At 41.6% G+C, this 14738-nt stretch overlaps 2 protein-coding genes across 5 annotated transcripts; one reads left to right on the top strand and one right to left on the bottom strand.

Moving 5' to 3' along the window:
• Positions 1–4008: 4008 nt before the first annotated feature.
• LOC116253009 (polyubiquitin) lies at positions 4009–7155 on the top strand. 2 transcript variants are annotated; one of them, XM_031627699.2, is made up of 2 exons: positions 4009–4166; positions 5716–7155. In XM_031627699.2, exon 2 carries the CDS (start codon positions 5716–5718, stop codon positions 6859–6861), a length of 1146 nt encoding a protein of 381 aa, XP_031483559.1. In that variant the 5' UTR covers positions 4009–4166; the 3' UTR covers positions 6862–7155. The 2 variants fall into 2 exon arrangements, with proteins under 2 accessions (XP_031483559.1, XP_031483560.1); XM_031627700.2 differs by having other exon boundaries at positions 4124–4166; positions 5704–7155.
• A 909-nt stretch (positions 7156–8064) lies between these two features.
• LOC116253328 (glutathione gamma-glutamylcysteinyltransferase 1-like) lies at positions 8065–13954 on the bottom strand. Of its 3 annotated transcripts, XM_031628100.2 has the most exons (9): positions 13868–13954; positions 13269–13792; positions 12887–13043; positions 12502–12740; positions 10989–11152; positions 10767–10818; positions 9155–9382; positions 8486–8986; positions 8065–8406 (listed from the first exon to the last, which is right to left on the bottom strand). In XM_031628100.2, the coding sequence occupies exons 2-9, from the start codon at positions 13341–13343 to the stop codon at positions 8320–8322; spliced, it is 1503 nt and encodes a 500-aa protein (XP_031483960.1). In that variant the 5' UTR covers positions 13344–13792; positions 13868–13954; the 3' UTR covers positions 8065–8319. The 3 variants fall into 3 exon arrangements, with proteins under 3 accessions (XP_031483960.1, XP_031483961.1, XP_031483963.1); XM_031628101.2 differs by lacking the exon at positions 13868–13954 and having other exon boundaries at positions 13269–13825; XM_031628103.2 differs by lacking the exons at positions 13269–13792; positions 13868–13954 and having other exon boundaries at positions 12502–12774; positions 12887–13027.
• Between the last annotated feature and the right edge of the window lie 784 nt (positions 13955–14738).

A 14738-nucleotide genomic window follows, 5' to 3' on the forward strand; every position in this document is an offset into this window, starting at 1 on the left:
AACCTTACTAGCTAGACCACAAGAAGAACACATATTTATTGAAAGTAGATACTTCTTAATAATGGCCTTTGAACAGTACTGTACTAGGAAACCATGTTGACATATGATGGTTGATTCTCGATCTGTCCTTTTGGTAGGAACCACCAAGGGAAGATTGTAGAGAATTCGGTATTACAGAAGCATGTTCATGTTAGTGCATAATTGTTTGCACCTGGAAAAACTCAATATCTAAAAAATTTAAGCTTACATGCTCACTCTGTAGCCACTAATAAGAAAAGTTTAAACAAAAACAGATGGAGGAAAAGAGAAGTAAAACCAGTTTATGAACTAGTATATATTTCTCCCCAACTCCAGTTTGTGCTGCTTCTTGAAGTTCATCTCTTATGATTAGAACAAGACCCCTCCACAAGCAGCAGACAACAAATTGAAGAAAAAAAAACAAAGAAAATTTCAAAGGATATATGGCCTCAACAACCAGCCTTTGTATTTTTCTTGAGAAGTACACCTACAATCCAAGCAAAACACAAAAACCGTGCTTATGATTTCTGATACATATAGATATTGACTTGTAACTTTCCTTTATTGGTTTGGCAACCAAATTTGATTTTCAAGTCACCCAAATTTACCCAAACAGCACACCAAAGAATTCAGTTAGCAATACAAATATATTGCAAGACAAAAAACGAAGGTTCCTCCAACACAGAACAGTGCATGACGAAGGACAATAACAACCTGAAGCAGCACTCAAAAAACAAAAAATCGGGAAAATGGAGGACAGTGGAAACCCAATCTATTTCTGTAATAGAATGGGAGAGATAGAATGGGGTTATGGTTTTTCTTTTTTCTAATTCTAACCATTTCTGCATCATGCTAACGCCTAAAATGGAGAAGCACCCGTAAGACAGAGACATACCTGTGGAATGGGCAGATTGCTTGATTGGCAGGGTGAGGAGCAGCTTCAATCCACTACACATTTGAAGGAGGCGAGAGGTTGAAGGAGGGTGAAGAAGCGTGAGGGGCAAGGAAGACAAGAAGGGGCTACAGGGTGAGGGCTAGGGCAGCTCGGGGGCGTAGGCGAGGGCAGAGATGGAGGAGAAAGTAAGGTCGGGGGCGGAGAAGAGGAGAAAGGCAGGGGAGATGGGGGCAGAGGTGGAGGAGAAGGAGATGGGGGCAGAGGTCGAGGGCTTGGGGTTTGGGTCGTCAGGGGCGGGAGATGAAGTTTCTGTCTTGTCTGTTCCGAGGTTTTAGCTCGGAACAGAACGAGACAAAAAAATTATTTATACATTCGTTCATTTGTCCATTCTGTCCAGCCTATCCTGTGTCTAACGTTTGATGAAAAAATCCACAAGACAAGACACGTGTGTCATGTTCTACGTGTCCTGTGGCCATCAAACGACCTCTTAGTATTCTCATCTTGCATTCCATCGGTTCAAATCCTTGGTGTTCTCATCTTCAAAGACAAACTACATATTGGAACTTATTCTATTTAATCAAGCCTATCATCAGCTTAGATCCGACCCGTAAGCAAAAATGTAAGGGTTTGGTAAGCAAATATGTTCACACAAGGACAACTATGACAATGTTCAGATGCAATGACCGTTGCGTCTTGGTTAGCTTAAAAACTCTAAATCCAAGTTTTGATTTTAGTCGACATTAGTAGGTAAACACCAAACGGGGTTTGGTAGTGCCGAGTTTGGCCTTGAGCAGTTCTGTTTCTTCTCTTTAACATCTTTTCTACACTATCTTAGATCCAATGCTGCATTAAGATGTGCTTCTCAATATCTTATTTATATAACATAGATTTTAAATCCACGTTACATGTTAAAAATCATGGGTTTAAGGTTGAATGGTAGGAAGGTATGACCTTAAATCCATGAATTTGAGATCCTAAAGTTCTATGCAAATCTGAATTCCGCGGTGAAACAAACACACTCTAATTCTCCCTACTATGGTTAACCACGGAATAATGGAGAACAAGACATGCACTAAGTCTCGCATGTCCACAGACGGTTGTTCAAGAGAATTGGGTAATGTGATCACCGGGAATCCATTTGTTCAATATATTGGCTCTTGTTGTTCTACTTAAATTGAATGCTGGGCAACCAATATAGTTTCCTTCTGTTTTAACTTCTGCGGACGCCGGCCGAGGAGAAAGTATTCTCATGTTCCAAGCACATTCCCTGCCTGGAATTGCAGAACAGGTTGTCTTCGTTCCTGTTGTTCCAAGAACACAAATCAAATGTCCTCGGATAAAGCACCTGGTCCAAAACTGGATAGTTGAAGGCATTTAGAACATCATAAAATGCCTGAAAAACATAGACGTATCCTTGGAGCTCAGTAGCTCACATTTTGTATGTTCTTAGTGTCCTTTGTTTATGACCCTTTTTTAAGTTGAAGTAGATAAACAGTTGGCTGCCTAGGTCCGTCCTGTGACGTAAAATGGTAAGAGAGTTTTTGGATGACGCTCGAAAAAATAGGTTTTAGGTGCAAAACTTGGTTTTGCTTTCGAAACCAAGTTTTTAGTGTCTGGGTGTAAATGAGTTTGAGAGAAACTCAGATTTTACAAAACCTAATTTTGTCAAGAAACCTAGCCCCTTTTAGATTGTCCAAAAACCAGGTTTTGGACGTGCCACTCAAGCAAAAATGTAAGGGTTTTAAAATTCATTAAAAAGTATAAAAATTTGAATTAGATGATGGTGTCATCCAAATGCCTCTTAAAAATTTGCATTATTCACTCTGCCGACTAAATAAACCAAAAAGAAGAAATCATCTATACCTTTCCTTGTCCTCTTATTTTCTTTTTCTCTTTCATTTTTCTCCTTTCACACCATTACCATCAGCACCTTAAATTGTAAAAAAGGAAAGAAACTTGAAAAATTTATATTTATATAACACTTTTGCTTTTCACTTCTTTCAATCTTGTAAAACTTCTTTCCCAGAATCAATCTTAATTTCTTTAACATAAGCGTACGTTTGGGGAAACGAATTTCACCAAATTAACTTCAAAAATTTAAGGCTGCATTTGATTGCAAGGAAGAATTTAACGTGGTAAATTTTTCTGGAAAAAAAAACAGGATGATTTAAGGCCCTGTTTGATTGCAGGGGAGTTTTTTGCAGGATAAAATTAACTGTGTTTGTTGCACAAGGTAAAATGAAAGTGAGACTTTTTAAGTGATCGTTGGAAGATGTGGTTTTTTTTGTTTTTCTCCTCCATTTTCACGTGGATACACTCGCATTTCTCTATATATCAACAAAACATAAAATTAACAAAGTCATGAGTCATCAAGTTATTTAAACAAACAAATCATTGAAGAAATAAAAGCTTCATGTCAACACCCTTTAACATACCCACATTGTTTTTGCTCACATTCCCTCTAAAGCTGAAATCTCTCTAATTGACTGAGCACCGATGTTTGATAACTCATCATCATCTGACATACCAGATTGTATTTTTAGCCCCTCCATTGAAAGGGCTTCAATTTTATCCATCGCACATGGTCAGTGACCCATTATTTTTGGCACTCTTAAAAAGGGCAGGATTCATAGACGCACAAATCCATCATCTCTTGTTCAGACAAAAAAGCATTCCCCTGCTTCTACCCCCTCTTCTTCTCGTCCTTCCTGTTCCCCCTCTGCATCGTCTGGTCGGGAGCCATCGAGCGGATGAAAGTTCACCCGCTTGTTTTAACGAAAACGGGTGAAAGTTCACCCCGTTTGGGGGCGGGTGTACCGCCCATACACTTTTCTCCCTCCCCTTTCATTTTAAGTATGCAATCCCCCTTTCATTTTATCTATGCAATGCAGCGTAAAGTGTAAAATTATATCCTTTCATTTTATCTATGCAATGCAGCCTTTCCTTTCATTTTATTTATCTATTGTAAAATTCTATCCTTTCCGAGTAGTGGAGGAGAGTCAGGAGATGCCGGCTGAAGTTATTTTGGTGGTTAAAGTCAAAGGGGGCCCTACAGTAAATATTCTTCCATCAAAACATGGCAAACGAAGATCATGAAACCTGTAACGATCTCCACCGTCGATCATCCCCCGAAGGGTCCGCCAACGTAGGGCCCTGGCTATAAATACGTTTCCTTCCCTTCTTCTTCTCCGTCGCTTGCTTTTGGGTTTTCTTCTTGGGTTATCGTTCGCTGTTCCTCCTCTTCTTCCGGAAGGTAACTGTGAATCTGTGGTCCTTGCCATGTTCTTCCTTTCCGTTTCGTGTTTTCAGTTCTTACTATCGCTGTTTGTGTGTAACGACGTCCTATGTGATTTTTCTTTTTTCCTCTTATTCTTGTCGACTCTATTTGATTAGGCCTTCTTGGGAAATGTTTCTTTACAGTCCTTTTCCCCTTCTTGTCAGGCGTCTGGGTCGCTTTTCGATCTAAATATCTGTACGCCTTGTTTTACTTCTTCTGGTTTTCTTCGGTTTGGGTTTCTCGGTTATCTTATACGGTTAGGTTTCTTGATTCTCTTGATCGGCGATTTTGGTTGCCCTTTTGTTTGTTTATTCGTTTTTAAGACCTTCACATTCGTGATGTTGGTCTTTTCTTTGGTGGTCTTGCATGATTGGGTTGTTGGTGCATTCGAAGGCAAGATCTGGTTCTTGTTTTTAACATTTTTCTTTCGGCGGGTTTTCTCCTTAGTCCTGAGTATTTGCTTATATGTTCTTAAGATACGTACCTTTCCTTTTGTATTTGCTTATATGTTCTTAAGTTACGTACCTTTCCTTTTGTATTTGCTTTGTTTACGTGGTTGAGGTATGATTAGGTCTTCCTATCCGCTTTGAGGTGTTTTATTGTTAGATGGGTTTCATTGGGATCTTGTTCTGCCTTTGTCGCGAGGGTAGGAGAAGGCCATCGTTTTTCCTTTTTGGTTATTAAATATTTTAGTTTGACATTTTTTTTGGGTTCGAGATCTGTCCAGTGAGCATGGGTTTCTTTGTTGTTAGCCGTTTTCTTCTTTTCATTTCGAGAACTGCAGCAGCAGTTGCTTGTGCATGTTTTCTGTGGTTAGAATAGATTTCAGTCCATGTCATGATGGGTTGTGGTTTCCGCCCACTGATTTTTGAATTGATTGAGAGGGTCGCTTGGATTTCTGTTTACTCGCAGGTACTTCTTGGTTCATTATTGTCGTATTGTCTCTTTATGCCTTGGGTGAATTTTTTCCCGTCAATTTGGGGTTATTGATCAGGTTCCCTTGTCGACCTTTAGGCACTCTTTAGCAAAGGGTGTTATGTCCTTTGAAGAGCCAGCTTTGCCGAATCATTAGTTTTCAATACCGCAGCATCATGAAAACCATAATTTTAACACCACTAGGAATAGGCAGTTCTTCACAATGAAATGTGTTGTTTTCAATGCTCATGCATATCTTCAGGGGCATGATCAACTTTTTTGGAATGCCAAATGTACCTAAAAATTCCCGAAAGGATGCTTCTAAACACTTTTTGGGAATTGCAGTTTTACAAGTTGGAAAGGGCATAAGAATTAATTGTTGTTGAAGTTGCAAGTAGTATTGATTATCTTTCTTGATTGCTGCTGGTGTTAGACTTCTTTCAAGAGATTGTTCTTAAGTCTCATTCTTCTTCATGCATCTCTGTTTCCCTGTATTCTAGATATTGGCCTGTACTTTATTTGTTTCTAGCTGTTGCAGTTTGAGCTGATTTTTGCCTTCATTGGCCTGCCCTTCTGGCGATGCTAACAGTTTCTCTAGTTCATTATACAGATGCAGATTTTCGTTAAGACTCTCACTGGGAAGACCATCACCCTTGAGGTGGAGAGCTCTGATACGATCGACAATGTAAAGGCTAAAATCCAGGACAAGGAGGGCATCCCTCCAGACCAGCAACGGCTTATCTTTGCCGGTAAGCAGCTTGAAGATGGCAGAACCTTGGCAGACTATAACATCCAGAAGGAGTCGACACTTCACCTTGTTCTGCGTCTCCGTGGTGGTATGCAAATTTTTGTCAAGACCCTCACTGGGAAGACCATCACCCTTGAGGTTGAGAGCTCCGATACCATTGACAATGTTAAAGCCAAGATCCAGGACAAGGAAGGGATTCCCCCGGACCAGCAGCGTTTGATCTTTGCTGGGAAGCAGCTGGAAGATGGTCGCACACTGGCTGACTACAATATCCAGAAGGAATCTACCCTTCACCTTGTCCTCCGTCTTCGTGGTGGCATGCAGATTTTTGTGAAAACGCTGACGGGCAAGACCATCACCCTCGAAGTTGAGAGCTCCGACACCATTGACAATGTGAAAGCCAAGATTCAGGACAAGGAAGGGATCCCCCCAGACCAGCAGCGTCTCATCTTCGCCGGTAAGCAGCTTGAGGATGGCCGAACTTTAGCTGACTACAATATCCAGAAGGAATCGACCCTCCACCTGGTCCTTCGTCTGCGAGGTGGAATGCAGATCTTTGTAAAGACGCTGACAGGAAAGACCATAACTCTTGAAGTTGAGAGCTCAGATACGATCGACAACGTAAAGGCAAAGATCCAAGACAAGGAAGGGATTCCTCCTGACCAGCAGCGTCTCATCTTTGCGGGCAAACAGCTTGAGGATGGACGCACCCTTGCAGACTACAACATCCAGAAGGAGTCCACCCTGCACTTGGTGCTCCGACTCCGTGGTGGAATGCAGATCTTCGTGAAAACCCTTACTGGGAAGACCATCACTCTGGAGGTGGAGAGCTCGGATACCATTGATAATGTGAAGGCAAAGATTCAGGATAAGGAGGGTATCCCGCCAGATCAGCAGAGGCTCATCTTTGCGGGGAAGCAGTTGGAGGATGGACGTACTCTTGCGGACTATAACATTCAGAAGGAGTCCACCCTCCATTTGGTCCTGCGTCTTCGTGGTGGGAAGTGAGCAACTGCCGGGGGCGTCTGGCTGTTGTGGGTGTTCAATTGTCCGCAACTGCTACCGGATCGTTCTGCTGATAATAACGATGGGTCGTGTCTTGCAGCTGTTGCTTTGTTTTTAGTGTTGTGAAAGGTTATTACGTCGTGTTTCTTCTTTCTTGGACGGCGTCGGACTAATTGCCTACTGCCCTTTCGTGTTTCTATGCTCAAATAAATTTGTCCCTTGTTCGGTGCGTTCGCGCCGTTGGACGATGTGTTTCTTTCTGAATTTCGAATTGCCAAGATATATTTTTGGGACCCATTTCAGCGAGCGAGTTTTACCATAGGGTCGTTCGATGTTAAGAGAGCCCGTTGATTTTGTTACCTCCGCAAGATTTTGCTTGGGCTTTCTCTGCAGTCGCAGCTTGAACCCTGATGTTGATTGCACGCGTCCTCCCGTCCCTTGAATGCATCATTCAAGCATGGGACGGCCTGCTAATAATGAAACTAGTCGATCGCACAAATTCAAAGGTGCCAAGGTCGTTTAGCATATTAAGCCGCGGCCAGTTTTATAGCCTGGTACCAATGAAACTAGTCGACCGCAACCAACATGTTCCTTCGGCATTGTGCACCCTTCAAAGTTGGAACTGTACAAATAAATTGGTTAGCAAGTAGACATGCAAACCCCAACATATGTGGTGGTGATCCAAGTCTCCCAGTATTCAGCTGAAATGTCCCCCCACTCTCGTGGCTCGGCAGCTCAGCCCATTCAACTGCAGCGTGGCGTAGCGATGAAACGGACCAATGGAGGAGCTTGAGAATGGCTTTGGGAAATGGATCAGTGATGTCGGTCAGGAGATGTTTAGTGAGGGGTCGGTACGCTAATTGGTCGGTTGGGTAGCCGTAAAATCAACTTTTCATTTTTCCCTTGTCGTCTGTATCGATTTCACTAAGATTTTAATACTGTTACCTCAGTTTTACACCCCTTAATCAGCTGACTCCATATTGTTGGAACCATAGAAATTATACCGGAAGACAGTGGATGGATTCATAATCCCAAGATAATGGAGAACTCTGGATTACAGCAGTACAGGCTCAAGAGACTCAACCTGAAGCACATCCTCCTCGCGCCTTGTTGTTGTCAGAAGTCGGCAATAGGGTGCTTCTCAGCCTGTAGGCATATTCTATGTTGCTCCTTTTTTTTTAAGGTTACAATACATCAGAAATCCGATACTGGAAATTTGGGCGTTTCTGATCAGCATCTTTGATACAATCATCTGGGACGCAGTAAATCAATTAAAGATACAAGGTAAGTTCTGCCACTTCAAGGTATCTGTGACAAAAAAACCAGTCTTCGTGCCAGTTTCCTGAGGTAAAGAAACAGATAGTTATTGCAGTCTGCAGATGGGTAAGGTAGTTTGCGTTTTGAATTATCTAATCCTCTATAGTCCCCTTCGGTCTCCTGCTAGTAACTACTAAGTAACTGTCAGACCACAGGTTCACCAAGATCATCATCCAACTTGTTGTCCTTGCATCTTTTAAGAAGACACAACTGCCGCGTCAAATGCAACACCTGCAGATCGGACCCTACCGCTTAAGAAAATTTCATGAATTATTAGAGAGAGAGAGAGAGAGAGAGAGAGAGAGAGAACCTCCTCTTGGAGAATGAGCGGAAGATTTTCTGTAGAAACCATTGTGCGGATTCTTTTTGAAACCTCGGTGTCCTTGAGACCGTTCCATGTTTGAGGCGGTAGCGCCAGAAGCAGGATGGTTAGGACATCGCCGTTCGCTGGACTTGTTTCAGCACAATAGCCTCTACAAGAGTGGTTTTTGGCCTCAGCCGAAGGAACCAGCAAATCTAAACCTTGCACAGAGTTCCCAGCAGCAATCTTACTCGAGACGACTATGCTTGGCCCTTCACCGTTACGTGCAACGGTTTCTACACTGAATTCTTTACAGAAGAGCCCAGTTTCAGATCGCAGTCCTGTCGAGATTTCCGTCCCTTGGCAACAGACACTAGCAGCACTTGCTGCCAAATCTTGAGTGCTGTGCAAACCAGACACAGTTTTTGTGCAGCACTTGTTCTCAGTAGACAGCCATTCCATAACGCACTTAAATAGCTCCGTCTCGAGTATCTGTTCCAATACCATTTCCTGAAACCAAGGAGAAAACAAACTTGAGCTGTGGAGGAGGATAATGAAGTAGGACGTTGTTGAGATTTGGTTGTAGGTTTTCACTCAATCCATCGTTAAATTTAGGAGAAACCTTTCCTATATCGCTATTCCGTAATAAAGAAGTATAGTGTTATAACAAACCGAGACCTTAAGAGCGAGTCTTCCCTTTTCCTCCTCACTTAATTTGGTCTTCCCTCCTTCTTGTCTTCTAACCTCAGCTATCCACTTGATGAAGTGTGTTATACTGGATGGTAGGAAAGTGAAAATAACTGAAAGGACCTTCTGCACTGTATTTATACCGTCTGACTTTAGAAGGGAAGGGACTTCATCAAACAAGTATTTTGTAATGCCAACCCAACAGTCATGCGTACAGCTCTGGAAAAACATGAAAGACAAAACAGAAACCATGTGACGAGTTAACTTGTGAAGAAATAAGACGTGCTTAATGGATTGGTTGCAGAACCATACATTGCAAGATCGTATATCCTGGTGGAAAAGATTGGTCATACGCAAAACCAAGCCTTTTATCTTATTCAAAACGACAATTTTGTATGAAACCATAATCCAACGATTGGAACAACATTTTCTTAACAATCACTTCGTTAAAATTATGGGAACAATCACTTTGTTCAGAAAATGTAAAGTGATAATTATATTCTATTTGTCAATGTCAACAGGAAAACAAGGTGCAGTGAGGAGGAAATGACTTGTCTTTAATGTTTCAGTTTATGACCAGTATATAGACATGGAACACAGCGCCATGTTTACAGAAGTCATGATCTAGTTACTTTATATATGTACATATAAAAGAGAGAAAAAAGGCCACTTGCTTCATTTTGTGCCTAAGCTCAACAAGATCTGAGTTTGTATGAATTGACTAAGCCATTCCATGTCTCAAAAAGATAAAGAAAGGCTTTAAGAACATCTTTCCCAAAAAAATTGACCGCACAATACACATAAAAGTATTAGACATGCGGGGCCACGGTCCAATTTTTATGAATAATTCTCATGTTTGAGAAAATGAAGCGGTTCGTGGAGTGTCACTGTGTCAGTATTGGTGTCACCGCTAACAGTGGTGGACAACGACATCTCATTTTCTCTAACATCAAGGTAACATAGGTGCAAATATATTTTCATTCAAATCTAAGCCTTGGACCTATGGACATCTGAAGTTTTAGATTAAAGATCATAAATACAGTAATGAAAGATATTTCATTCAAAGCCACCACTGAACCTGTGATCAAGTTTTGTGTAACCTCACCAAGGGCCACATTGGGGTTAGTCATTTTCATCTTCACGAAAGGTGTCAGATGTATCTCTGTAGTATGTCAAGAGGTTTCCTTTTAGGTGCACTGGGTAGTCTTATTTTTCTTCTGTTCTATTTCTATCATGAAGGTATCATGTTCTCAGCCGCAGGGCAACAAGAGGAAGGTCTTCCTTCCCTGAAATGAAATGTGCGGCACGTTACTTTCTCCTACTTTCCTGATGACTATCTAATGCTTGTGTGCGTGCCATGCAATAAGCAGGAACAGCCATTAAAGATGTAAAGGAAAAGTACAACTCCAAAGCTGGTCGTTGTTCAGGGCCTCCTAGTTGCATTCTGGAACTTGGTCAGGAATTTTTGGCAAACAACACTTCTCAAAAGACATATTCCTAAAAAAACAAGTGAACTTGGATTATCAGTGCAAGCATAAACATTTTAGAAAAAGCAGGTTCAATGTAAAAGCCAAAAGGATAAAAATGCTTCCATACTAATTACCAACGTATACAGCAGAGATGGTGCTCTGGGAAGCTTGGAGACTAGCATAAACCTGAAAAGTTACAGAGATTGGTAAACGAAGACAGTCTCAACTCTTAACTAAGCCAAACAAAACCAAAGTATCAGGACAAAAGTAGCATCTAGTTGTCCTTCAAAAGCCAATGTTTTTTCCTGATTTCAATAGCATTATTTCTAATCGAGAAGACATAGTTTGATGCATACCCCCTATGATGCCCGGTTGCTGCATCAATGGTGTCCATGGCCTCCCAAAGAAGAGAAAGTGGAACCCAATGTGGAGGATACTTAAAGCGCGCAACATCCAGAATAAGCACCATATCTCTTCCAGAGTGATATCCACCAATAGGTGAAAAATGACCAGTTCCCGTCTGTAATGTAATAACATAGTCATGACAATCAGTTCCAAAACAAAGCCTGAATCGAAGGCAAATACTGTGTAGCAATAAATCATCTGGACCTAGAAGAAAAAAAAAAGCATAGCAAATCCATCAAGATGCTTCTGATTGCATTTTTTACATTGCCCTTCCATGAATTAGTCCATGGTGAACCTCTGGTAGTTGTTCTACTCAAAAGTCACTACCTGAACTGTAAAGCCCCATGTATTCGGAGGACTTGAGAGTAGTACCTGAGTCTTGCAGAACTTAGTGTCCTGGTTGGTAGGTTCTTCAGGGTTGCAATAGCCTATGGGTCAGATTAAGATATATCCCACCAATTATGCTGGTTAGTGTGTTGACAAAAAGACACGGGAGACAGCACAGCAATAGTGTGTTGCCAAAAGAATGTCCCCATGACAAAGGCAACCACTCCTAGTCTATTGACTATCGAACATCGAGAAAATTGCCTTAATTGCCTTTCCCGCAAGGCCAGCTTAAGGACAGATACTTTGTCATCAAGCTTGCAGGTGATATTAGTCAAGCTTTTGACTAAGATGTTGATTTGTATTTCCACCTGAGATTACGCCTGTTTCCTAGCTTAAATATCTTCAGATATTAGTGGAGAAACTGTTAAACGGAAAAAACCTAGAGTTCTTCCTATTCTCCTTTTGCTACTGTACAGTTCCCCTTCGAGATTCCAAGCTTCAACAGCATACGCATTTTCTTTTTTCGTAATACACTTTAAATATTCACAAATAATTGCCCATAGTTAATTCCACAAAGACTGAAAATTGATATGAAAAGGGTCTTGAATGCTGAACCAGTGAATCATGGATTTTCATTATGGTTTGTTTAAGGTACGGCCCCATTTCTGAATGTAGATCCAGCTTTTTTTGCTGGAATATGCCCTTCCACTTAACAACAATCCAAAGGCAATAAGAGCAAGCCATCTTCACGATGACTAGAAATATTGAGAAAATTCTCAAAACTATGGAAAGGCTCCGCTTTTATCATGCTTCTGCACGTCGAGTATTTCTATAAAAATCAAGAGACGCAAATCATTCAGGTCACGAAGCATACAGATGTCTGAAAACTACAAATACTTCCACTGAAAGAATACACAATAAGCATCAAATCATTTTGAACCACAAGCACTGAATGTGTTATACATTGTCACTGTAAAGCACCAGTAGGACCACTATTTCTTGGTCGGTGTACTTTGCTGGAAGAACACACATGGTTCTTGATGCACTTGTGTGAAACTACAGGTAACCTTATCCCAATTGAAGTAACAAGAAAGATTGATTTCAATTAAATTAAATGAAAGAGACAACGGACGCTACCTGCTTAAAAGCCCCTCGGTGATACGAAGTTATAAGGTGACATTCCTCCGAAGAAGCGCAGTAGACGACGTGCTTCCGGAAGTCATTGATCGAGGTCTGGTTCGTACGGAACGCTACAACTTTTGCTCCCGCACACCGAGCTAAACACATGACCTTCCCAAACGTTATCCCTTCCGCCTTAATCTTTTCCAGAGGTTCGCAGCAATCCAACATGGACTCATCGAACCACCTCCACGGCCCTGAACCCTCAGAAAAAGCACTGCCATTGTAGCACTTACATCCGCCGTTCAATGGAAATTCAATAGGGAAACTTCTTTCATAATCACGAAACCAAAAGAAGAACCAACAGTGCCAAAGCCAGGAAGGATTTTAATAGCTCACTCACCCTTCCATTTCCGACCGGGATCGATCCCAAGGGTGTTGAGGACCACTGCTAGGGTTGCTAGACCGCAGTATGCAGGCTCAGACTGAGTCTGGAAGTAAGAAATTAGTTTGAAAAACCCTTCCATCGTTCCGTTGGACAGCGCTTCAGAAAAGAGTTGCTGGAAAGATTCAAAAACAGGCATTCACTAATATTAGCCGAAGATTTGAAAAACAAAATGATGACGAATTTATCTAGGATCCGATCTTATCTTTTCGTATGAAACAGAAAGAAGCCTGATCGTACATACGCGAATTCATGTAAGAGAAGATCGAGGAAAAGAAATTTAGCTCAGAACGAACACGAGAAGCCAGCATACGCCGATCAACCGGGCAAATGAACGTACCTTTCCTTCCGGAGAGGCGAATTCTACGGCGGGAGGGGAAGGGAGGACGCGCCTGTACAGACCTGCCGTCGCCATCTTTCTATCCTTTTTTCTCTCTCTCTCTTTTTTGCCCGTCTGTTTCCGCTTCCTCAACTTTATAAGTGGTTTTGCAGCAAGATCGTGGCAAGCGGACCCCAGCACATTCCCCGGACGAGCCCGCAGAGATCCGCCATCGCCACCTATTCACCATCTCCGCTTTCCCTCGTCTTTCTACGAGTCTTGCCGGCGAATTACGCATGCACCAGTAAAAGGAAGGACCTTTTATGAAAACAAAAGGGGGAAAGCGGCCTGCGTGCGCCACGCTCCACAGGCCGGTGGGATCCTCCAATTGCTCACGTCCTTGAACGATTGGGTCCCGTTACTCCATGTTCAATTTTGAAAAGCAAGCCAACCAATCATATATCTGCCAGCCACCAATATACCTTGTTGACAGTTCTCTGGTGTTTATGTTGAGAGTATTTGGGTGGCAGAAACGAGACTGAAACCTAAAAATTAAAAAATAAAAAGATGAAAGACAAAAACACTTCTTGTAAATGGAAATGAGAAGGATAAGAAATCACCTTTAGGTGTTGAAGCTTGTGAAAGCGTTGAATACACGAATTGTATGTTTGTGTTTGACCTCGGAAAGCGTGCGCCTTTTAAAATCCGATTGAAAAATATAGCTATCGGCAACTTGCATTATATATATATATATATATATATCGATGCAAAAACACTGGAGTGGAGGATACAATGTGTTTGAGAAACCTTGCATCATAAAGTCGAGAACGTGATCACAAGTAAGTCTACGAAGGATGTGGCAGAGCCTATGCCATTTTAAGATGTAAAAGTAACTTGATAAGCACCATTCTTTCCCAAACTTTGTTCACTTTCTATTCGTTTTCTTAGCATTGCACGCAGGAGATTCTGAAGATATGATTCAAGCAGCGGCGGAAGCAGATCGCAAGGACGTCCAGTTCAAAGGGGTAACTAGCGTTGCAGCTTTGAGCTGTTGATGGGGTTAGTTGCAGAATACTTGTTTGTGACCCGATAAGTATGTGAAAGATCTTTAATGACATTGATGCATTAAAAGATTCGGGGAACACACACCCTGCCGTTTCAAAATAGCATGGAGCATTTGCCGTCCTTTCGACTCCATTACCCTTCAACAGTAGTCTGGTACAGAAACAGTCATGCCAAAGGAATTTAAAAAAGGGAGGAAGGATAGATTTTGATGCAGAAAGTGTGCAGATCAAACCGACATCCAACGAACTATTCAGTTGATGAAGTTCCTGATCATTTTGTTGTCGTTTTCTTTTGCTTGGACCTTAATTCATATCACAGTATGATTATCCATGTGTTTGAATTTAGATACTTGCGATCGAATCCATGTACATGGATATTCATGGAACATAGTTTAAATTCATAGATCGGGTTTTTTCTTCGTTTAAA

This window comes from Nymphaea colorata, chromosome 4 (genome assembly GCF_008831285.2).
Source record: "Nymphaea colorata isolate Beijing-Zhang1983 chromosome 4, ASM883128v2, whole genome shotgun sequence".
Taxonomy (NCBI): Eukaryota; Viridiplantae; Streptophyta; class Magnoliopsida; order Nymphaeales; family Nymphaeaceae; genus Nymphaea; species Nymphaea colorata.

Bases quoted from the DNA above. Each gene is read 5' to 3' on its own strand.
- LOC116253009 (XM_031627699.2), top strand. From the start codon at position 5,716: ATGCAGATTTTCGTTAAGACTCTCACTGGGAAGACCATCACCCTTGAG.
- LOC116253328 (XM_031628100.2), bottom strand. From the start codon at position 13,343: ATGGCGACGGCAGGTCTGTACAGGCGCGTCCTCCCTTCCCCTCCCGCC. The intron at 11,153-12,501 runs GTAGCGTCCGTT...ATTACATTACAG, and splicing joins ACCGAGGGGCTTTTAAGCAG to ACGGGAACTGGTCATTTTTC. The intron at 8,407-8,485 runs GTTCTCTCTCTC...TCCGATCTGCAG, and splicing joins CGCTCATTCTCCAAGAGGAG to GTGTTGCATTTGACGCGGCA.